The sequence below is a fragment of the Myotis brandtii genome, unplaced genomic scaffold (assembly GCF_000412655.1).
Source record: "Myotis brandtii unplaced genomic scaffold, ASM41265v1 scaffold927, whole genome shotgun sequence".
In the NCBI taxonomy this organism is placed as follows: Eukaryota; Metazoa; Chordata; class Mammalia; order Chiroptera; family Vespertilionidae; genus Myotis; species Myotis brandtii.
In genome coordinates, this window is record NW_005371823.1 from 1649700 (window position 1) to 1674676 (window position 24977).

The 24977-nt window shown below is 40.5% G+C and overlaps 1 protein-coding gene across 2 annotated transcripts in view; it reads left to right on the plus strand.

Annotated features, from left to right (window-relative positions):
- The window catches only part of FMN1 (formin 1), a 432998-nt gene extending 408907 nt beyond the window's left edge, over positions 1 to 24091 (plus strand). For both annotated transcript variants that reach the window (XM_005885758.2, XM_005885759.2), the window contains 2 exons: positions 12764 to 12848; positions 15500 to 24091. In XM_005885758.2, the coding sequence (XP_005885820.1) occupies positions 12764 to 12848; positions 15500 to 15544 (130 nt within the window). In that variant the 3' untranslated portion in view covers positions 15545 to 24091. The remainder of the gene's footprint in view (positions 1 to 12763; positions 12849 to 15499) is intronic.
- The last annotated feature ends 886 nt before the right edge of the window (positions 24092 to 24977 follow it).

The following is a 24977-nucleotide window of genomic DNA, read 5'->3' on the forward strand; positions in this document are numbered from 1 at the left end:
ATGAGAGAGAATCATTGACCCTCTGATTCCTGCACACCCCCTAGTGGGGACCAAGCCTGCAACCTGGGCATGTGCCCTGACTGGGAATCAAACCGTGACCTCCTGGTCCATAGGTTGATGCTCAACCACTGAGCCATGCTGGCTGAGCGAGTTGTGCATTATTAATTGAGACCATGTCCATCAGCAGGAGGATGGATTAGAAGACCCTTTCAGTGGTCTGCACTCCTGGAGTATCACAGTAGCCTTCCACTAAGTCTCCCAGCTCAAACCTCAAGGCTTAGAGAGTCCAGGAAGGCAGCAAAAATGAGCAAAGTGTGCAGAGTATAGGAAAACCAACTGTGCAAAAGGCTGACGGATGGCATGGCTGACAGCCACAAGACTGCAGGGATGGCAGGGAGTGGCAGGAAGTGCCAGGAACTGAGGGGTTGCAGCACAGAAATGCCACTGGATGTTGCCGAATCTTCCAGTTTTATTTTTTTTTAATTAAATCTTTATTGTTCAGATTATTACATTTGTTCCTCTTTTTTTTCCCCCATAGCTCCCTTCCTCCCAGTTCCCCCCCCACCCTCCGCCCTCACTCCCCACCCACTGTCCTCATCCATAGGTGCACGATTTTTGTCCAGTCTCTTCCCGCATCTCCCACTCCCCTTTCCCCCCCAAGAATAGTTAGTCCATTCCCTTTCTATGTCCCTGATTCATTATAATCACCAGTTCATTCTGTACATCAGATTATTTATTCACTTGATTCTTAGATTCACTTGTTGATAGATGCATGTTTGTTGTTCACAATTTGTATCTTTACCTTTTTCTTCTTCCTCCTCTTAAAGGATACCTTTCAGCATTTCATATAATACTGGTTTAGTGGTGATGAACTCCTTTAGCTTTTCCTTATCTGTGAAGCTCTTTATCTGACCTTCAATTCTGAATGATAGCTTTGCTGGATAAAGTAATCTTGGTTGTAGGTTCTTGCTATTCATCACTTTGAATATTTCTTGCCACTCCCTTCTGGCCTGCAAAGTTTCTGTTGAGAAATCAGCTGACAGTCGTATGGGTATTCCCTTGTAGGTAATTGAGTCTCTTTCTCTTGCTGCTTTTAAGATTCTCTCTTTGTCTTTTGCTCTTGGCATTTTAATTATGATATGTCTTGGTGTGGTCCTCTTTGGATTCCTTTTGTTTGGGGTTCTCTGCGCTTCTTGGACCTGTAAGTCCATTTCTTTCACCAGGTGGGGGAAGTTTTCTGCCATTATTTCTTCAAATAGGTTTTCAATATCTTGCTGTCTCTCATCTTCTGGCACCCCAATTATTCTGATGTTTGTACGCTTGAAGCTGTCCCAGAGGCTCCTTACACTATCTTCATATTTTCGGATTCTTTTTTCATTTTGCTTTTCCGGTTGGGTGTTTTTTGCTTCTTCGCATTTCAAATCTTTGACTTGATTCTTGCGCTCCTCTGGTCTGCTATTGGGTGTCTGTATAATATTCTTTATTTCAGTCCGTGTATGCTTAATTTCTAGTTGGTTCTTTATCATAGCATCGAGGGTCTCATTAGTTTTCGTGACTCTCTCCTCAAGTTTATTGACAGCTTCTAGCACATTTTTGCAAGCCCTCAAAATTGCGATTTTTAGCTCTATATCCTCCATTTCTGTCATGTTTTTTTGTCTCCGCATTTTTTATGCTTTCTTGGTGCACCCCCTAGTGGTCTTTGTGCGCAGTCTTGTTCTAGTTGAGCCTTGATTGTTGTAGTTAATACTAGAGGGATTTGACCACCAGGCCGACTGGCTGTGTGAATCAGCTGTGTCTGCCGCGGAAAACTTCTGTCCTCTGGGGAGGTGCTAATCTAGCCTTTGCCTGAGGCGATCCGGCAAATGGCTCTGCGCAGGGCTTGGGCGGGGCGGGCTCAACAGGGCGGGCGGAGGGAGCGGTTATGGCTGCCCTCAGTCCCGTTCCCAGAGGCTCTGCTTCTCAGAACCCCAGGAACCGCTGCAAACCTCGGAGAGAAAGCTGCCTTCCAACTGATGCCAGACACTCCCGCTTCTCCCGTTTGGGTCCGAGTCCCCAGCGATTCGCCCGTATCTGGAGCTCAGAGTCTGAGACTCCCCCCTGACCGAAAACGACAACCGCGCTCTCAGCCACCAGCCCGCTTTGCGCGCGCACCTCCGCACCTGAGCGTTCCATCTTTTAGTTGTATTTTTGAAGTGGTTGTTTGCGGCAGCAAACTCCGGTGTTTACCTATGCCGCCATCTTGGTTTCCTCCTGAATCTTCCAGTTTTATAAGAGAGGACAGAGCTGGGAAATCTTCCATGAAAGCTCTGCATTTACAAATGTTAGCAAGTGAACTTAAATATATACTAGTATAAGCCCTCTGAGGAGGAGCACACAGCAGACCTCCGGCTTGCAGTCTTTTCCCACATGATTACCAGAACACTGACTCCGAGTACATGTAATGCCATCAACAACAGCAGCTGTTCGAGTTTCTGCAGCAAGTGTAGGACACTTTGCCCACTATTTTTGAAGAACATTCTCAAGCAATAGATAGAGATAGGTAGGTAGGTAGGTAGATAGATAGATAGATAGATAGATAGATAGATAGATAGATAGACCATCAATCTCTAGTGAGGTCAAAGCAGTTTTTAAGACCTACCTCTGCGTTCTGCCCTTCCAGTGTTCATAATCTAGCTAGATTGTCATGATACTTAGCATTTGCTTCTTACCATAGATATGATACAAAAGCAGCTGAGAAACAGCCTTGCCCTCGAAAAAATGACATGGACTCTATTGTTAACAACATACAGAGATCTAGTGAGAATTTGCTGGTTTGCATTTTGAAGAATCAGTTTTGAGCATTGGTGATGTATTCAGGTGATGTATTAAGGAACTTTATATTTTAATGGATCTTTTTAAAATATTTTTAAATTGATTTTAGAGCAGAAGAGGGAGGGAGAGAGATTGAAACATCAATGATGAGAATCATCGGCTGCCTCCTGCACGCCCCCTTCTGGGGATTGAGCCCTCCACCAGGGCATGTGCCCTTAACTGGAATCAAACCTGGGACCCTTCAGTCTGCAGGCCGATGCTCTATCCATTGAGCCAAACTGGCTAGGGCTGTTTTAATGGGTCTTAATGGACTTGCATGTTTTCCCCATAACCATTCTTCATGCCTGAATTCTTACAGTTTAGAGGTTAGTCACTTATAATCCTTTATTCACCTATTTATTCAGCATTCATTGATCATCTATATGCCAGGTGCTGTACAAGATGCTGAGGAAAGAAAGACAATAAAGTCATACCCGCTGCCTTTGAGGACCTACAGTCTGGTGTACAAGGCAGGTGCCTAGAAATGATGACAGCACAGTCAGATAAATGAACTTCAGAGGGAGGTTTCAACTCGAGCCAACCAAGTTTACCTTCCTTCATGTAACAGATTTCCCCTGGGGAAAGAGTTGAAAAGTGTCTCCCTTTGTTAATAAAAATGACTGTAAATGTCCTAGAAAGTCTTAGGCAGGATCAGCTGCACAAGGTGCAGGGTAACTTACGGAAAAACATTCACGACAGTGGCAGGGGTCATGAAGGCCGGGGGCCCCGTGCGACTGCATGGGTTGCAATGCCTATGCAGCCTTGTGAGCTCAGCGTCGTCAAGAAATTCTAGTGAACAGTATTTTAGGAAAATAAGGGAATTTTTTTTTTGCAATTCTGTTCTCTAGGTCTCCATTCATTTCTGTCTCAAGGACCAGGGACATAGCAGTAAAAATGATAGCCACCATCTCTGCCTTTGTGTCCCTATGGTCTGGCTGAGAGTTTTGTACGTGAGCATTTTCATTATCTGGTCCAATTATGTCTTAACTACATCATGGTAAAAATATTTAAATAGCCAGCAAGTCTCACTTTTTCTTTGTATTTTTAGACATACAGTATAAATAGGAAATATAATTTTTAAGTGTGTAAACATAAATTTTCTATTAGAAACAAATGTTATTTTAGTTACCAGAAAAACGAGGTTAATATGAAAAAAATATACTTAATCCCAAGTTCGATAATATTTGAAATGTAACTTGTATTTATAATAATTACCTCTCTGAAACTTAGAAAAAATATAAGGCAATAGATGCAACCTTTGTTTGGAAATGTGAATAGTTTCTCTTATTTATTTGGTTGAGGGATTTTTCTCATACCTGTACCAAAGTTTAGCTTCTAGAAAGGACTTTTAGAATCAGAGAAATTGAGGTGAGTTCTTTGGTTTGCTAGGTCTCAGGATAATAGCAATAGCTGGTTTGCTTTCAGAATACAAATACTTAGCTCAAAGCTGCACCTGTTTAATGTGTAGTCAGAAACTGTTGCCACGCATCTTCCGCAGTTTCTCCATTTCTGTGATGGAAGATTCCATAATGGTTATCCTTTACTGACCACTTACCATATATATACCAGACATACTGGATGTTTCACATTTATCAATTCATGTAATTCTCATAATTATACCTTGTGGTTGATACTTTTTAAATTTAAATTCTATTGTTGAAAGTATTATATGTCTCCTTTTTCCCACATTGACGCCTCCCCACCTACTCCCTCCCCCCAGCACATGCTCTCACCCCCTACTGTCTGTGCCCATTGGTTTTGCTTATTATATGCATGCATACAAGTCCTTTGGTTGATGTCTCCTTTTCTCCCATTGACCCCCGCCCCCACCATCCCCTGCCATTCCTCTGAGGTTTGACAGTTGGTTCGATGCTTCTCTGTCTCTGGATCTGTTTTTGTTCATCAGTTTATGTTGTTAATTCTATTCCACAAATGAGTGAGATCATGTGATATTTATCTTTCTCTGACTGGCTTATTTCCCTTAGCATAATGCTCTCCAGGTCCATCCATGCTGTTGCAAATGGTAAGAGTTCTTCTTTTTTTTTTTTTTTTACAGCAGCTTATTATTCCATTGTTTAGATGTTCCACAGTTTTTTATCCACTCATCTGCTGATGGGCACTTAGGCTGTTTCCAGATCTTAGCTATCATAAATTGCGCTGCTATGAACATAGGGGTGCATATATTCTTTCTGATGGGGGTTTCTGATTTCTTGGGATACATTCTTAGAAGTGGGATTACTGGGTCAAAGGGTAGTTCCATTTTTATTTTGTTTTTTTGAGGTAACTCCATACTCTTCTCCACAGTGGCTGCAATAGTCTGCATTCCCACCAGCAGTGTACGAGGGTTCCTTTTTCTCCACATCCTTGCCAGCACTTGTCATTTGTTGATTTGTTGATGATAGCCATTCTGACAGGTGTGAGATGGTACCTCATTGTTGTTTTGATTTGCACCTCTTGGATGATTAGTGACTTTGAGCACGTTTTCATATATCTCTTGGCTTTCTGTATGTCCTCTTTCGAAAAGTGTCTATTAAGGTCCTTTGCCCATTTTTTAATTGGATTGTTTATTTTCCTTTTGTTAAGTTGTATGAGTTACCTATAAATTTTGGAGATTAGGCCCTTATCAGATATAACATTGCACAAATATGTTCTCCCATGCAGTGGGCTTTCTTGTCATTTTGTTGATGGTTTCTTTTGCTGTGCAGAAGCTTTTTATTTTGATGTTGTACCATTTGTTTATTTTCTCTTTAGTTTCCATTGTCCTAGGAGATGTGTCAGTAAAGATATTGCTATAAGATATGTCTGATATTTTGCTGCCTATGGATTCTTCTAAGATTTTTATGGTTTCCCATCTTACATTTAACTCCTTTATCTATTTTGAGTTTATTTTTGTGTATGGTGTAAGTTGGTGATCTAGTTTCATCTTTTTGCATGCATCTGTCCAATTTTCCCAACACCATGTATTGAAGAGACTGTCTTGACTCCATTATATGCTCTTGCCTCCTTTGTCAAATATTAATTGAGCATAATGACTTGGGTCGATTTCTGGGTTCTCTGTTCTATTGGTCTATATGTCTGTTCTTGTGCCAGTACCAGGCAGTTTTGAGAACAGTGGCTTTGTAATATCGCTTGATATCTGGTATTGTGATCCCTCCAACTTTGTTTTTCTTTCTCAGGAATGCTGTGGCTATTCGGGGTCCATTTTTATTCCATATAATTTTTGGAGAGTTTGTTCTCGGTCTGTGAAATATGCCGTTGACATTTTAATGGAGATTATATTGAATCTATAGATTGTTTTTGGTAGTATGGACATTTTAATGATGTTACCTTGTGGTTGATATTAACCTCCATTTCATAGATAAGGAAACTGAAATTTACAAAAGTTGATTATTTGCTCCAAGTCTTCTAATAACTGGCAGGGTTTGAATTAGAATTAAATCTAGCAGATGCTGAAGCTACTTGGCCCAAGTTTTGCCTTCCCCCAATCCATTTGATTTTCAAGAGTTCCCTTTGAAAGGGAGGCATAATCACTGAATGAAAATATTAGGACAAGAGCAGGATGGGGTCACTCAGGTCAGAATTGCCTTGAGAGGGTGGGGTATGTGTGACTGCCTGGGGCCTGCACAACAGCGGGACCAGTAGGAAAAAGTTTGCAGTGGAGACAGGGCTTTAGGTTGGCTCCCATCCCCGTACCTCTACATGGCTAGCGTGGAGGGAGGTTGCAGGGCTGCCAAAGGATGTGGAAGCTGGAAAAGGCAATGCTGAGCAGGAGGGTGGTAGAAGACCAACTCTGAAAGAAGAGACCAGAATTCAAAGGTGAAAAGGAACTACTAAAGCAAAAGGTGGCCAGAAAAAAGTTCCCTAAAAGTTAGGGGGCCGGGAGAGAAATGGTAATTCCAAACCACTTCGTTGGAATTGGGATTCGAGGATCACTAATAGGTGTTCTCTTTGAAAACCAATCTTGCTGGAGAGAAGCAAAGAAGAGTAGATGCTCCAAGCTGTGGCCTCACAGCACCATCATCGTGGTTTGCATCCCTTAATAGCCAGAGTCTCCAATGCTGTCTGACCTGGGTTGCTCCTTTTAGTGCATTCTTTTCTTTGGGGGGGCGACGGGGGTGGGGATAGACATGGTTATTGCTGCAAATGGAAAAGTTTAGTAGGCATTGTGGTGTATACACTCAGACCTATGTCAGTGATGGGAAGTGCCCGTTCTCAGGGCAGCTTTGCCGATGTAGTTCTTCTTGGGTTTTGTAAATCATTGCTCATCTTTGTCTCATTTTTATTTCTTTCCTGGTACACAAGTCAGCATGTTGAATTCATTGTAACTAAATTGAGCATGTGGACTGGGAGGTTAGATTAGGTTAAGCAAATGTTTTAAGTACATTGTGTGAAATTAGCTAAATAAAGAGCTAAGACACTCAGCCACTTCTTCGGTATTAAGCAAGTATGTGATTAATGTTGAGCAAGATATTTTTATTTAATTCTCTGAAGAAGCAGCAGGGTTTTTTTTCTTTTTAAAAATATTTCAGTTACAATTGACATTCAATATTGTATTAGTTTCAGATGCACAACATAGCAGTTACACATTTATATAACTTACAAAGTGATCCACCCATAAGTTTTGCACATACCTGACACTATGTATAAGTATTGCAATATTATTGACTATATTCCCTAATCTGTATTTTACACCCCCATGACTGGTTTTATAATTGCCAATTTGTACTTCTTAATCCCTTCACCTTTTTCACCCATTCCCACAACCCCCGTCCCATCTGGCAACCAGTAGTTTGTTCTCTATATCTGTGAGTTTCTTTCTGTTTTGTTTATTCATTTATTTTGTTTCTTAGAATGCACATATAAATGAAATCATATGGTATTTGTCTTTCTCTGTCTGACATTTCATTTAGCATAATACCCTAGGTCCATTCATGTCATCACAAATGGTGAGATTTCATTCTTTTTTATGGCCAAGTAATGTTCCATTATACATATATGTACCACCTTTTCTTTATCCATTCATCATTTGATTGGAGCATTTAATCCATTTACATTTAAAGTAATTATTAATAGATTTGTAGTTATTGACATTTTATTAATTGTTTTTTATTGTTTTTGTAGTTCTCTGTTTCTATTCTCTTGCTCTCCTTTCTTGTATGTTGATTACTTTCTTTGTTGTGTTTGGATTTATTTTATTTACTAGAGGCCCAGTGCATGAATTCGTGTACCTTGAAAGGAACTGTGGGCCGCGAGGCTGCGGTGGGCACAGGGGCAGGTCTCAGCCCATCCTCCATGCCCCCACCCAGCCCCTCCTGCCATGGCCCCTGGTCCCCTGTCTGCCTGCAGCCCCGCTCCCTCTGCCACCACTCCCACGCACTGATGGCACCGGCCCCACTCGCACCCACTGATGACACGGAGTGATTGGGACTGGTGCCAGCAGCGAGTCAGGAGGGGCCGGTGCCATCAGCGGGTGCCAGTGGTGGCTGCTGCCCCGATCGCCCCTCAGGAGCATGGGGACATGGAGAAGCCCTCAGGGGCAATCGTGCCGGCAGCCGCAGCTCACGCTCACTGATGGCGCCAAGCGATCAAGGCCAGCAGCAGGTGCCGGCAGCAGGTGCAAGCACCGGGCAGGACCACAGTGCACAGGAGCAAAGAATTTTCAGTAATCACCAGAGGTTCGCCCCGATGACAGCGACTGGCGCCCCACCTTGGTCTGGCGCCCCCACTTTTCTGCTCCACCATCCCACCGTGGCCAACGCCTGCCATGTTCCACGCATGCCCCCTGGTGGTCAGCGCATGTCATAGTGACTGGTTGTTCAGTTGTTCTGCTGGTTGGTCTATTTGCATATTAGCCTCTTATTATATAGGATTTCTTGTAGATTTTTGGTTTGTGTTTACCATGTGCTGCATATATAGGGAGCTATGTGTATAGTAGTCTATTTTAAGTTGATCACTTAAGTTCGAATACATTCTAAAATCACTATCATTTTTACTCACCCCCATCATTATATTTTGCTTCTTTTGTGTGTTTTTGTGTATTGCTTAATTTACTGTTGGAATTATACATGATCTTTCTACTTTTGCCTTTTAACCTGTGTACTAGCTTTAGTGTTGCTTGATCCACTTCTTTTCTGATATTTGTCTTTGTCAGTAAGAATATTTTTCTTTACAATATTTTCTTATTCATATTTTTTTTCTTCTTCTTGGAGAAGTCCCTTTAACATTTCTTATAATACTGATTGGTGGTGGTAAATTCCTTCAGCTTTTTCTTATTTGGGAAGCTCTTTATCTCTCCCTCAATTCTAAATGATAGCCTTACTGGATAGAGTAATGTTGATTGTAGGTCCTTGCTTTTCATTAGCATGTTCATTTTTCAAAGAGTCTATGAGTTGGTGGATTTTTGAATATTTAGTATTTTTAAAATATTTTTGAGAAAAAATTTTAAAAAAGAAACACAGAAAGAATAACATAGCACCCATATTCCCACCACCTGGAATTATCTCTTCACATTTACCAAGTATTATTTAAGAGTTTTTAATTTAAAAATAATGAGGCATTATAAAAATTAAATTGTACTATTCTATACACTACCTCCCAAAGCCAGTCTCTTCTTCCATTTTTCTAGTAATAATCTCCATCATGAAACTAATGAGTATCTTTCCAGTCTGTATATAAATATAGGTAGATGTTTATATGTATGTTTACACACACATACAGGCATCGGTGAACAATACTGTTTTGTGGGTTCCATTTATAAACATGCACAATGTAGCATATTGCATGCACAGACAAGAGTAGGGAACATGGCCCTGACCAGTTTGGCTTAGTGGATAGAGCGTCGGCCTGCGGACCAAAGGGTCCCAGGTTCGATTCCAGTCAAGGGTATGTACCTTGGTTGCGGGCATATCCCCAGTGGGGGGTGTGCAGGTGGCAGCTGATCGATGTTTCTCTCTCATCGATGTTTCTGACTCTCTATGCCTCTCCCTTCCTCTCTGTAAAAAATCAATAAAATATATTTTTTTAAAAAGAGTAGGGAACATGTATTGAGTGATTGCACTGTGCCTGGAGCTATACTACTTCCATCCTTTCAGTGACTATATGTAGCAGGCTGTTGTTATCCCCCTTTTTAGGAAATCAAGGTGCACAGAGAGGTCACTTGTCCGGGGTGAAACAGCTAGTAAGTGGTGACGCTCAGCATTAATCCCATAGCCAGACTCTGGAGCCTGAGCACTTGGCCATGATGCTACATGGCCTCTTCACTGTGTCACTCTGCAGAATGCTTCAGTCCTCAATATCATGTTTCTGATATCTGTAATTAGGTTTTTTATTAAATTTATTGGGTTGACATTGGTTAAAAAGAATATATAGGTTTCGAGTCTATAATTCTATGATATGTCTTTTGTATATTGCATGATGTGCCTACCACCCAATCTCAAATCTTCTTCCATCACCATACATTTGACCCCCTTTTTTATCCTTTACTTTCCCCAACTCCCTTCCTTCTAGTAACCACCATACTGTTGTCTGTGTGTATGAGTTTTTGTTTTGTTTGTTTTTTCTTATTTGTTTATCTGTTGCTTTCAGTTTTATATCCCACATATTAGTGAAATCATATGTTTCTTAACTTTTTCTGTCTGATTTATTTTGCTTAGCATGATACTCTCAAGATCTATGCATGTTGTCACAAATAGAGGTTCTTTATCTTTTCTTATGGCTGAGTAATATTCCATTGTATATGCAGGTGTGGGCAAATGTAGGTTAAATTGCCAGCCATCATTTCCTAAAAGGTAAATCACAAGTAAAGATACAAAATAATAACAATAAGAAGAAGAAGAAGAAAACAAATAAATAATAAAAGAATATTTGCATATTCACAGCTATAAACCTATGCTAGTTCTTTATCTTTTCTTATGGCTGAGTAATATTTTATTGTATATGCAGGTGTGGGCAAATGTAGGTTAAATTGCCAGCCATCATTTCCTAAAAGGTAAATCACAAGTAAAGATACAAAATAATAACAATAAGAAGAAGAAGAAGAAAACAAATAAATAATAAAAGAATATTTGCATATTCACAGCTATAAACCTATGCTTGCCCCCCCACCCCATGTACCACATCTTCTTTATCAATCATCTATCGAAGGACACTAGTTGTTTCCATGTCTTGGCCACTGTAAATATTGCTGCAATGAACTTAGGGATGCATATATCTTTGCAAATAAATGTTCTCAAATTTTTTAGGCAAATCCCCAGAAGAGGGGTCACTAGATCACATGGTAACTCTATTCCTTAATTTTTTGTGGAGCCTTCATACTGTTTTCCATAGTGGCTGAGGACCCGAACATATTTCTCCCATGTAATTGTTGATAAGACATTCTGTCAATAAAAATAGGTCTAGTTCATGGTTATCCCATAGTCCATTAAATCAGAGGTTCTCAACCTGTGGGTCGCGACCCCATCTGTTACCCACTGAACCTAATCATTAGGTTTCCAGTTTTTCATTATTGCACATATCACTGCAGTGAAAGCTCTGTGTCCGTATAAAAGTTTCTTTGGGGTATCTCCCTAGAAGAGAAATTGATGGCTCATAGGGTATGCATGTTTGCAGTTTTACTTGATTTTCCAAAGCCAGCTACACAAGTTTATATTCCCAGTGCAGTTTGTCAGTTTTCATTCCCCCACATCTTCAGTAACAGTTGATATTGTCTGGATCCCCAGCCTCTGGCTTTGCTAACCCACTTTCTGTCTCCGGATTTGCCTATCCTGGACATTTCACATTAATGGAATTATATAATATGTAGATTTTTGTAGTTGTCTTTTTTCACTTGCCTTAATGTTTTTGAGGTTCATCACTTTGTAGCATGTATCAGCATTTCATTCCTTTTTATGGTCTAGTAATAGTTCATTATGTGGATATACCACATTTTGTCTATCCATTTTTCAGCCGATGGAAATTTGAGTTGTTTCTACTCTTGGGTATTATGAATAACGCTGCTATAAACATTCATATGCAAGTGTTTGTATGGATATATATTTTTATTTTCTTGCCTATACATATATTTATATACTTAGCAGTGAAATTATAGAGTCGTATGGTAACTATGCTTAACATTTTGAAAACTGCCTAAGTGACTGTGCCATTCTACAATCCCATAAGCAATGCATCAGTGTTCCAATTTCCTCTAGTCCTTGCCTCCAACACTTGATATTGTCTTCCTTTTTTATTCTAGCCATCCTAACGAATGTAAAAACATATCTATCTCGTGGTTTTTATTAACATTTCCCTGATGACTAAAAATGTCTTTTTTCATGTGCTTATTAGCCATTTGCATGTCTTCTTCGGAGCAATGTCTATTCAAATCCTTTGCCTATTTTTTAATTGGGCAATTTGTTCTTCTGAGTTGTAAGTGTTCTTCATGTATTCTCAATACAAGTCCTTTGTCAGATATATGATTTACAGATATTTTCTCCCATTCTTTGGGTTGTTTTTCACTTTCTTGATGTAAATTGGTAAATTGTCATATTTTTAGTTTTCATGTCTGTTGAGTGGCTAGATCACAAGTCAGATAGCCTTGATGTGCACGTGGAGAATAAAGTAACTGCATCTAGTTTTCTGTAGATTAAAAACTCCTTCATTGGACACAAAAGCACAGACTTTCCAAAGTCCTCTAGGTGAGCCCCTCAGCCAGGGAAGGTAATTCACCTTTGATAACACAGAAGATATGCCTTGACACCTAATTAGAGTTTGAATTTAATAATGAAAAGCATTGAAACCATTCCTTATATTTCCAAACTGTTGATTAACTCAACATCATTTGGATTTCTGTTTAACCTGATCTCTTCCTATTTCTTCTTTTCTTTTTTCCCCTCCTTCCTTTTTCTCCTCTCCCCTCCCCACTCCATTTTAATTTCAGATTGAAAATGGCTCAGGAATCAGTCAGCAAGTTGACATCAGAGAAGAAAGTGGAGACAAAGAAAATCAATCCCACGGCCAGTCTGGTGAGATACATTTTTCAACATAACCTCAAGATTTTTCATTATAACTGATGTGCACCCAGGAGTAGAGAGAGAGAGAGAGAGAGAGTGAGGAACAAAACAGCTTCATGTGTTTGCCACCAAACTCAACAAAGGTCATTTTCTAATAAACCAAACTGAGTCACTTGTCATTTCATACCCTTCCACTGCCCTCCCCCCACATGCCATGATCCCCCTCATCTCAAAGCACCTTTCTCCTGAAATGTTTAAGCATTTCACTCTCATCAGTTTCTTTCCCCAGTTAAAGAAAAGGGCAGGCTTATCCTCTTTTGATCAGTAGAAAAACTGAGATGCAGAAAAGATGCAGTCTACCTGTATCACTACCTGGATAACAAAAGCCAGGACCACACTCTGAGCCCCAGAAGTCCCTCCCTGTCCTAGAAAATAGCAGTCTGGTCTGGCTTCCTACCTGTGGGGGCAAGTTGTCCTCCAAGGTCATGTTTGCAGGGTAGATCACAATGAATCTCCACCTGTTTGTCACAGAGAATAGTTGGAATAGCTAAATGGTTATGAACCCAAGGTGTCAGGGTTCAAATCCCATCTCAGCCACTGACTAGTTGGAAAACCTTAGTGAAGTTCTTGAGGGAAATAATATTATCTTTGCTTTAGGGTGATTTTGAGGAAGGTAGGAAGAGACATGCAAAGTGCCTAGGACATAATAAGAGCTCAGTAAGTGTTAGTTCTTTTCCTTGTTATCATGAATTTCGGCAACTTTGGTTGGCGCTGCAACGGGAAACAGCAGTGAGTGGAACGTGGGAGTATCACTCTCCTCACTTTGATTTTCAGACCCTCCTACAACTGTGCCCTGACCTCCTACAACTACTTGGTGTTATCCTTTTGTGTCACAAGTCCTTTTTGCCAGCTGCTTCAACTGCTGTGACAATCCAAGTGGAACAATAAGTTATAAAGTGAGATTATTTCTGTTGACTGTGGTGTCTCTCATAACCCCATCAGCAGCTGAATGAAATGTTGAGTGAGGTTGATGAGTGAGAAATAGAGAAGCCGGGGCCACACAGCTTGGCCAGCAAAGGCAGTGGTTAGTGCACAGAGCCCCTCCATGCCCATTGACACTCTGTTCATTACACTCACTTGTTGGATTTCAGTGACAGTGGGCTCAACCCTGATTTTTACCTTTCATCGGCCTCTTCCTTTTTCCCCAGGCCTCTTATTTGGATTTCTGTCCTAACTTTTACAGCCAAACCCATGTCCAGGGGCAAAGAGAGTAGACATAGCTCAATAGATCAGTAATTTTCAACTGGTGTGCCACAAGAATGTTTAAAACATGCAGTACCTGACTGTTTATTCAGGGTTGCTGATCTCATTTCCTTTAGATTGCCAGATTAAAAAAATGACAGTAACCAACACAACAATAGCCATCCAGTGTGAATGAATCAAAATTATACCCGATTTTTGTTGTCAGATTGACAAAAAAAAAGATAATATATTTTTTTGGTGTGCCGCAGAATTTTAGTGATTAACTTATGTGTGCCATAAGATGAAAAAGGCTGAAAATCGCTGCTCTAGATGAAAGAGACTCCATGCTATTCTTTCGTAGGTGACCTACACTATGAGCGAACTCCCAATTGCGATCCTCAACTTGTTAGGGTTGTTTGTTTTGTTGTTTATTTTGGTAGAAATTAGGGAAGAGCTCGTAAACTGATTCCTGATTTAATTTCATAAGACAGGGATGGGATCCAAACTAGGGATGGGTGTTTAAAGTCATCAACATGCATTTGATCTAAACCAATATAATAATTCTTTGTAACATGGTATCTCCTGGATCACAAGCAGCTAAGGATCCACTCTCAAAGGGCTTCTCTCTGCCTCTGCTCTTCCGGAAGGAGTGTACTTCTCCCACTTCTCCTTTAGCCTTCTCTTCTCCCACCCCTAAGAGCAGATACACCCATCACTATGCTTAATATATTTACTTCTCTAAAGCCCTAGACACGTGAGGGCCTGTGTTTCTGTTTTGTGTCCTTGTTTGTGTTTACATCCTGCCGGCAGACTTCCAGCTCTTCCCCATGAGAAGTTTGTCCCTGGGAAGGAAACTCAGGGAACACAGAGCAGAACATCTACGGTGAACGGGAGCTCCTGCCATTCTGCATAGACCACGTCTGGTCACCTTCCAGTTTGACTTTTCATATTTAAAGACTCCCTATTTCTTGAGCATTCCATAATTCCATTAGTGGGCCAAGGTTAGGAATGGAAGGAGCCTTTGAGTAACACTACAAAACTAGGACTTTTGTCACAGAACAACTGCCTGGAATGGTAATGGTCAGTGTTTCAGGTGGATATACTTGGTTTATGAGCTGGTTATTATTTTGTTGGTTTGTTGGAGAGTGAGGGTGATAGGTTGTAAGGGGCAGGTAACTGAAGGTTTCAGGAAAGAAGGCCTGAAACACTCTTATTTCTAGGGCATATAGTACAACTCTAGAATTCTAGACCAAAACTTTAGAAACATCAAAATTTGATGGAAAATTAGAAAAGGAATGATAATAAACTTTTTTTTCTTTAGTACAACTCTAGAATTCTAGACCAAAATTTTAGAAACTTATCAAAATTTGATGAAAAATTAGAAAAGGAATGATAATAAACTTTTTTTTCTTAAACAACAGAAAGAAAGACTACGTCAAAAGGAAGCCAGTGTGACCACCAACTAAAAAGGAGACACTGAAGATGACAGCAAGACTGAGTACCTTGCTTATCCTTTGCAACACCAGCGCTGCAGGAAGTTCTTGAAAGACATGTCACTAAACGTTGCTTTTGCTCATGGCTTTGTGAGGTCATCTGGAGTGAGAACCCGTGCCTTCCCAAAGAAGTCCCTGGTTAAGCCACAGAACCAATGACAAGCTGTGTAAGGGAACATTGCAGGAGTATTTGATGATTGTTTCTGTAGAGGCCCAAAGTTCACTTTGTTGTAAGACCAGAAGAAAGCCCCAAGATTTTCCAAACATTTTTAAAAGCAAAGATTCCAAGCTTCCTGACCCACTCTTGATATATGTAAATTTGTGACCAAAGAAGAGAGGGCTCTTACGACAGTTGCCTTGAGAGAGTTCAAGCCTTTACACACTGCTGGTTTGACTGTTGATCTTAATTTTGATCCCATTGCATCAAGATCCTGAAGTGTCTTTCTCGCCAAAAATGTTGACATTTACCCAAACTATTTTTAAAGAGGTCCAAGACTATGTATTTCCCAGAGGAAAAAAAATGGTTATCTTATTGTTGTTCATGTTATGGAAAGGAGAGGAAATGGGATTATATATGGAGGAGAAGGGGTTAAATAACCATAAACTTCATAAACCTGGAGAACAAATTATGATACAGGGAGTTCACATCAGCCATTAAGCAATTAATTGCGGTTTCCTGGATCAGCAGAGAGTCTCTCCATCCCAAATTCCGGAAGAAACAGTGATACCTGAGCACGGAGACACTTGGGGTCAAAGCAGTTGCTTGGACAAGTGACCCAGTAACAGAGCACATTTCACGTTTCAGAACATTTGTGAATGGGCAATGTCTTGATGATGTGCACCTGAGCTCTACGTCATGTTCTGGGACTGTGTGCGGCCAGACCTGCCCCACCAGCCCCAGGAGGCAGTTTCCAGACAGGACTGCAAATGTTACTTGCCGCCTTTTGTTATGACCTTGACCCTTGACGGACAGGCATGTGACAGAGGTCTTTGGTGTCTGAAAAATTAAGTTCAGAAAAGTTCTTTACATGCAAATGCAAAGAAGGTGTTCACATTAATGGAATGCCATGTACATGCAGCTTTTTCGGACCCTGGGAGTCACTGCCCCTTGAGTCACAAGAGAAAGGAATCTACCTTGTGAGTAGAGAAAAGAGGGGACTGGGGGTGAATTGATAATAGGATCAGAGACTATCAGGTTTGGGCCTTGAAGGAAGAGAGGTCAAAGCTTTCTCCTCCAAATGGTGGAGCAACAACCTTAAAACCCTTCCCAATCCAGCTGCGGTGTATGGCCTGACCCTTGTCCCATGATCTTCCCAGAACCTCTCAACTTCCAGGTGGCTGAATGTTTACCCAGGACATGCCTGCCAGGTATCAACCCCCTCAGGGACCCATAACAGATCCAGCTTATTGAAGTGGCACCATATCCTAATATAATGCCCGTCTTGGGAATCAAGAATGTACAGTCAAGATCCAATCAAGTCTCTGAAGCCATATTCATGCAGGTGCTAACCACCTTTTCAAAAGAAAGGAATATGGTAGCATAGTTGGGTTGTTGTTGTTTTTCCAGTTCAAAATAAAAGGATGAGACAAGCAAAATAGGAAAGCTGGTAAGAAACTTATATGACTAAAAGAAGTTGCTTGTGAGCAAGAAGCTTTTTAGACTAGATTGTTTTCTTATATTGTTTCTTCCTTTTCACTTAACTGTGAAGAAAACCTAAGGAATTCATCAATTGAAAACAAATTCCGCTTACAGCCATCCTGGGCTCTGTGACATGCCTTTTGGTATTATCGAGCAAAAAAAAAAAAAAAGTGCCTGTTTTGCCCATGCCTTGGGAATCAGCTTTGAGTTCAGTAAGACCAACATATGTTTGGAAACATGTGTGTCCTTAGAGACCTGATGGGAGACAGCTGCCAGTGGCTTTCAGTGGAGTCGCCATCCTCCACTTTAAGTCTTGAAGCTGGTGCTCATAGGAAACTCACTGAAGATAAGCAGGACTGTCGCTTTGGCCACATAACCCAGCAGGAACATGCTCTCAGGGAACCAATGGGGAGGAATAACGAGTGGGGACTTTTAATTTGAGAGTTAGACAAATGCAGCCCGAGGTGGGTTTTATCCTCAGGGAGAGACTAGAAATTGGCAGTAAAATACCTCTCTAAAGAGCAAAGTTTGCCTGCCGATGTTGGGGAAACAGTGATTTTTCTAAGATTAGTCAAAGGTAATATGTTAGTACATTAAGACACCAGGGCAGAATCTCCATCATTTTCACCCAGTTTGAATCCTGCAGTATGTATCTGGATACCCCCTCCCCAATCCACACACATGCTGCACTATTGACATCACCTTCATTTCTAACTTAAGTTGATCAAGGTTGGCCATCTAAAACAGCCTGGAGGCCTTAAAATGTTCCCTCTAAAATGCAGTGGGGATTGTGTTTAAACACAGCAGGTGTCTCTAAACTTCTTGTGGAGAGGAAGTAGTTGGGGTACCACTGGAGCTTGAGCATTTCAGGCAACCAGGACTTAAGTGGCTGTTCTAAGCACAGCCCTTCCCGAACAAGAGGGAGAGTGGCCAGTACTGCTATTCTGCTTAACCAGACACTCACATCGGGCTTCCCAGTCAGACTCTGGGAAATCTTAGCTTGTGAGCATCATCTTCTCTTCTAGCCAAGATTTATTACATCAGGGCACAGCTGATAGCAGTTCAGATTCTTGCATGAGTAACTGGCGTCATCCCTCAAGCACACGAGTATATCATATATTAAACCAGAGCATGATGTAACTATCTTAGGTAGAAATAAGAAAAAACCTCAGGCCAGTGAGGTGTCAAAAATAAGGTTAGAAGGAGATGTGCTCTATGGCTTTTAACCCAAGAAGAGGCAGCTTACGGGAGGAGAAAAAAAAGGCAGAGTCTGGTCAAGCAGAAATTGATGATGGTGACTCCCCCACCATCACAGGTGATGGACCTGCTGCCCATCAGTTGCCTTTTTAATACTTGAATTGATGTCCATGGTGTCTCTTCAAATGCTCGCTGCAACTACATAGGAATTATGGAGGAAGAATTTCCAAAATCTGAGAAGTAGGATAAGGAAACCTAGTGGTGCTATTACATCTGGAAATGTTGTAGCCTAAACAAATAGGCAACGTGGTTAAGGAATTGAATGTCAGATTGGATGCTGGTCTCCCTTCTCCTGTTCCCCAAGTAGGGACAGTAGAAGCTGCACACCTGCTGAACCTCCCTTCAGCACCGCTTTGTCCATAAGTACCGTGAGGAAAGGCGTTTTCTAAGTGAAAAGCTCATGTGCTGCTGGTGGAGCAACTGGAGAAACTGAAGGAAGGAAAGGAATTTTGGTGGTATCGGAAATCTCCCCAAAGATAGTCATCAGTATGGTTCTTCCGTGTGCTTGGATGTAGCAGAAGAGATGTAAGTGTATTTGTGCACATCTCTCCATAGATTGCACTCCTTGCAGTGAGGAAGTTTTTATTTCAATTATTCTTGCTTTCGTGAGTGTTATGTTTTCTCATTTCTATTTCTCCTTCCTTGCCCGGTGTCATTCATGCAGATCACTCCCTTAGTCAGTGGCTAGTCAGTGTGTGAGGGGGAATTAGCAAAACCGCAGTCTCTTTCCCAGTAACCAGGCTTTAACTTTGGCAGGGGAACCTCTTCACTCCTTGATTTAATAAGTTGGTCTATTTTGACATACTCTCCCTTCCCCCAAACAAAGATAAAACCAACTTAGGGCTTTCTGTGTCAAGAAGAGAGAAGTAAAAAAACACACACAAAAAAAACCAAAAACAAAAAACAAACAAAAAAACAGCTTTTTCCCAAAAAATATCAAATATACAATGTTATAAAGTAGTTTAAGTTGTCTTTAGGAATCACTAGAAAGAACTGTTAGATTTGAGTTTTATTTTTCTTTGGTCCTGCCTATTCTAATCAGAAAAAAATAAACCCACAAATAAAATAAACAAACAAAACGCCAAGAACTGGAAGGGAAAATGAAAAGCATCAGCAGGTTTGGTAATCTACAAATTAATTTATTGGTTCCTAAATTATAAAAAAAAAATGAGCATACTGTGAAATTCAGTGAGTTAATTTTGAAAAAGTCACGTAGAAGGGGAAGTGTCATGTTGTAGAAATGCTAAACCATTTAAGTTTCCTTACTCTGGATTTTCTTAAGAGCAGTTTATAAATGCATGGAACATCCAGAAGACCATGACTATCACATTTCACATATTACATATTGTACCTTCAGGAACATTACCACTGAAGAGAGTGGATTCAATAAAGACATGAACTTCCATTCATGTCAGCTACTTTGTCATCATAAAGAAATCTGCAGCATAAGAGAAACAAGTCCGTGTGGCCAACCTAATAGTATTTAGTAGGAATTGAAAAGTAGGAATCATTTTTAGCCCCTCCAAAATGCAAATAACTTGTTGGATATATGTCCATTTTCCAGCTGTACAGAGAAACAGTCCAGCTGCTTGGAACCTTCTCTGTAATTGGGGCAGAAGTCACTTAAAGAAAAGCACCTTTAGGAACAGGTCCTAGGCATACCTGGCTCCTTTAGGCTCACATGTCGGTATGTACAACTACGTTAGCAATTGAACCCAGGCATGACTAGGCTCCATAACAGCTGTATGGGACTGAGCAGCCCATTTTGTGTCTTTTCTGCATACCCACCAGTTGTTGACACCTTGTCAGAAGCATTGAATGTTAGTTTCACAATTCTTCATTTCCCTCCCAAGGAATGGGCATTCTAACAAACCCTCCTCCCGATCAATGCTTTGCTGGGCAGTAGTGAATTCAAGAGAGTTCTAATATGTCCAACTTGAAGCCCATTGTGTGGTTGACAACTTACTTCAGAGCATAAAGATATTAAAATGGCAGCTAGCTCACTCTGTCTCTTAAGTCTCTGGGAAATTTCTACCAATGCAGAGATCAGGGAAGCAAATCAAGCCTCATGCAGTAGGTTAGCTGTCCTCAGATGGAGCTTATTGGATTCATTTCCCCTCTATCCCCAGCCCCTCTCCCAACCACCCTGGTGATTGTAACATAGAGGACCATTTCCCTCTCATCCTTCCTTTCTCTGGTATGATGACTCACTTCAGTCAGCAGTTCAAATGAACTCCAGGCTTTATTGCATATTATATCTAGGAAGTGCTTGTTCATGAATTTCTTCTCCACTCTATGATCTGGGAACGACTGACTTAATCTCAATTTTTATATGGAAATGGAAGCTAAAGCCATTAATTTACTCTTCTACATTCCATCTATGTTTATATAATTTTCTGTTTGTTTGTTTGTTTGTTTTTTAATTTTCCCTCAATACTAAGAACCTCCAGTCTGCCTCTTTTTCTAAAAGCTGATCCAGATACTTAACTTCTATGGGCTTTTAAAAAAATGTTTTATGTGAAATTCTATAGCATTGGACCTGCAAAATGCAAATGAGCCCATAGTTTCCTGTAGAAATTCACCTCCAAAGAATCTCGCATTCTTCCCCATGGAGTAAACAGCCTGCTACCAGACCTAGGCTGTTTTGTAGGCTGAGCATTTCCCTAAATTCTGTCTGTACAGACACCAAGGCACCAAGGGGCTCTTTGTCTTTGAAACTATAAAAATGTCTAGGAAGATAGTGAATAATTCTTCCCCATATATAGTGTGAGCTGCCAACGCATTATGCTCAGCAGTGAAGAAGTCAAGTGTTTTCAGGTGTGCATTCATGGTGGCTTGTCAACATCTTTGGCAAAGTTGTACCTGCTTTTCTTTCTTGTTCTCTTTCAGGGCTTACTTCCATTCTTTCTCATGGAACAACTATAATTTTATTTACCAATCAGTCAGCTTCCCAAATGAAAGCTATTCCCGTAGAGCACTGAGTGTACAGGGAAATTACTCTCTCCCTCCCCACGACATGGATGATAGATGCGTTCAGGAATGAACTCTCTGAGAATTCTTGGGATGAACTTTGAATTCCAGGTCTCCTTCTGTGAGACATATAAAAATGGGTGTATAGCATACAAAAAGTATACTACTCTTTCCAATAATCGACTAAAAAGATATTCAAAATCTTTACATTTTAGATAGGTTTAAGTGAACTGTAAATAGCTAATTTTTTTCCCTTGCTCCTTGGCAATTGGTCCCTAGCTATAATCTTATCTCTTCACATCTGACCATCAAGACATAAAGAAGGTGGTCTCGGTCCCAGTGAGATTCCACTCTGCATATTTCTCCAAAAACATCCATTTCCTGTGGAAACAAATCTATGAGTGAGGGGTAAGTCTAGCGACAATTCTCCTATCTGCCCAGGGTGACACACCCAGGATTTTTTAGTCTACCAGAGGAATCAGACTATTCCAAGTAATTACTTTTATAATTCTGCAGTTCTTCAATTTCTCAGAACACAAATAATATGACTCTACTGTTAGTCGAATATATAATCTTCAAAGAATATGAGCATTTTAAAAAGGACTTCTCTTTAAAGAAACAATCTGAGATAATTCTAAAAAGGCAGAAACTTTTAAAATGAGACATGGAATAATTTTAAAGACTCTTTAGACAAAACATGTCTTTGATTCATTATAGTCTTTTCTTTCATTGAGTTTTAATTTAGACTACTGTGGGGATCAGCGTGCCCCTGGAGTTTGATTTAAGGAATCGTGCTTTGGCCTGGAAAATCGGCACTGGCCTGCACGCTCAGACCTAAGTGAAATCAGTCAGCATCCTAATAGAAATCAGGCCTAACAGAAATGTAAATTATCTCAAGTCTTAAACGTTTAATTTCCTTAGCGACACCCTTTCTTAAAATGGACACTGCTTTCTTAAAATGCACTGGATCCATGCAGTTATGTGTGTTCATTCTACCTTGTGAGATTGCAAGCCATGGGTTGAGGGAGAACAGGTGACAGGGAAGAAGGAAAATTTGAACAAGGCCAGGGTGCACTGTTTGGCTGATGCATTGCATTGTTAGGGAGCTGGTCATTTTCGCCATGGTTGTACCAATGGCAGCTTAAGAAATCTGTATTAGGCAAATGGGAGTCCCCAGTGTCTCATATAGGTCAGTACCCTAATGAAACTGGCCTGTGCCTGCTGAAATAATGTCATTCCATTTCAGAGTCATTGCCAGGGGTTGGTGGTCCAGGGATCTTTCTCTTTTCTCTGTGCCTGTCCTAAAGTCATTTTGGCATCTAGCTTCATTTCTGTTTTCTCCTTTCAGTACTGTGGCCTCCCCTTCCTTCATACCCCGCAGCTATTTTTTTCTCACTTTACCGTTTTTCCAGGACCCAGCTTTTTACCCCTTTGCCTCACAGACAGCCCAGTGTCTCCCTGAGCCCTCACTCCCTCCTCTCACACCCAGTGCTCCGCTTCCCAGGCCTTTGGACAGGGCACTCCTCTGTCACCAAGTGAGACACACTACTATGACTGCCTCTTGTTAATGTCAGCATCACCTCATCACTTAGGCAAAGAGGGAAAAGTCCATAAAAAGGTTGGAAAATACATTTCTTTTTCATTTTATTTTATTTTAAGAAGGTTAGGGGGAGGGTTGTTCTCGTCCTCAATTTCTCATAGATTTTACTTTAAAACTGTCTAGCTGGGACCATTCTTTTGATAAATTACAAATCAGTACAGCTATGCTGCCTATGACTGAATTTTTGAAGCTCAAATACCTTTTCAGTGCTACTGGACACATTGCTTCAGTTTTGTACAAACATTTTGAATCATGGGCTTTTTATTGCCACTCCATTCTTACTGCTCACTATTCAAACATCTCCGTGCATCGGGATCAGACGTCGACAATTTGTCGTGGTTTTCAGATCAACAGTAACTGTGACACGCTTGAAAGGGCATAAAGAGAAAGTATAAGCACGTCCCAGATAGTCAAACATTTGACCTGGAAGTATATTAGGACCAATCTGCAGCAGTCATCTTAAAGGATTTTAAGCAATAATGAAGGCAGTTTGAGAAGTGAGGCGGCACTTTAAAGACATGAAAACTTACATGACATGAAACCTTACATGACATGGTCTTGGATATTTTTACTGTAATAAGCTAATTGGATTCAGGTATTTTTTCCTTTAAATTTTTTAAAAATATGTATTTCTCATTTGTTTGCCTATTTAATTTTGTCAGCACTGGAAATGCTCATTAGTTGAATTTGTAAATGTCACTTGCAACCAAATGAAGTATTTATTTTTAAAAAGAAAAGGTGAAGGAACCAATATTGATTGTACATAATGAAAATATGTGTGTGCGTATATATGTATATTTTCCTCCTTGACACTACTTGGTTACCACATCAAGTGTATTTTTGTACATAGTATATATTGGTTAGAAAAATGTAGATTGTCTACTCAAAGGATTCTATCTCTATGATAGGTTATATTTATTCTAATCTATTGATACCTTTGTTAATTTGTTTTAAGAGATAGAACTCTATTTTTTTGGAATTTGCAGAGAACTGCATTCATGGCTTCCGATGGTAAATATGCTAAGGGTATTTTAATAAATCTTGGTTTCATGTCTGTCTGGTGTGCAGTGCAGATTTATTTTCAGGAGGCATTTTGGAAAAGTATTCCAACAGTACTCTACCTTCGAGAAACCAGTCACTTCTAACTTCCATTGCTGCCCAAGCTCCGCATGACTACTGAGCTGCAAGAGCTGGGTCTCAGTAAACCTGTCATTCATATTTCCTTCTTTCTGCCCCGTCCATCCCACCAGCCATGGCCAACCTGCCAAGGCATAAAAGGCTAACACCAAACACACAACCCAGCCAGGCATTGTCTCAGCTAAGCTGACCCAAAAACAGCACTACCTAAACATGTATTACTTAAGATGGGGTGAGTGGGAGGAGAACCACAGGGATTGGTGACTTCAAGTTGTGGATTGGTAAACAATATACTAGGGAAAGAACAGAATGTGGTATTGTAGTCCAGCGCTCAGCACAAGGTACAAATTCTTTTCAAGCAATGATATGACACTTGTAGGTATTTATGAACAAAATAACTAAAATACTTCCAGCAGAATACACTTCTGTTTAAATAGAAGTGTGATTATTTTTTTATTAAATCTTTATTGTTCAGATTATTACAGTTGTTCCTCTTTTTCCCTCCATAGCTCCCCTCCACCCGGTTACCACCCCACCCTCTGCCCTTACCCCACACCCGCACTGTCCTCATTCATAAGTGTATGATTTTTACCCAGTCTCTTCCCGCACCCCCCACACCCCTTGATTATTTTTTAATTGATTAATCTGTTCAGTGTTCCTGAATGCCATGCACTCCTGAGTTCTAGAAATTTGCTGAGATATGCCCAAGAAGATATTGACATTTAGTGAACAGACAGAATTATTATCTGGGGAGACATTTTATCACTAGAAAATCTTCTAAATTATAGTCATAGAGTTTCTTT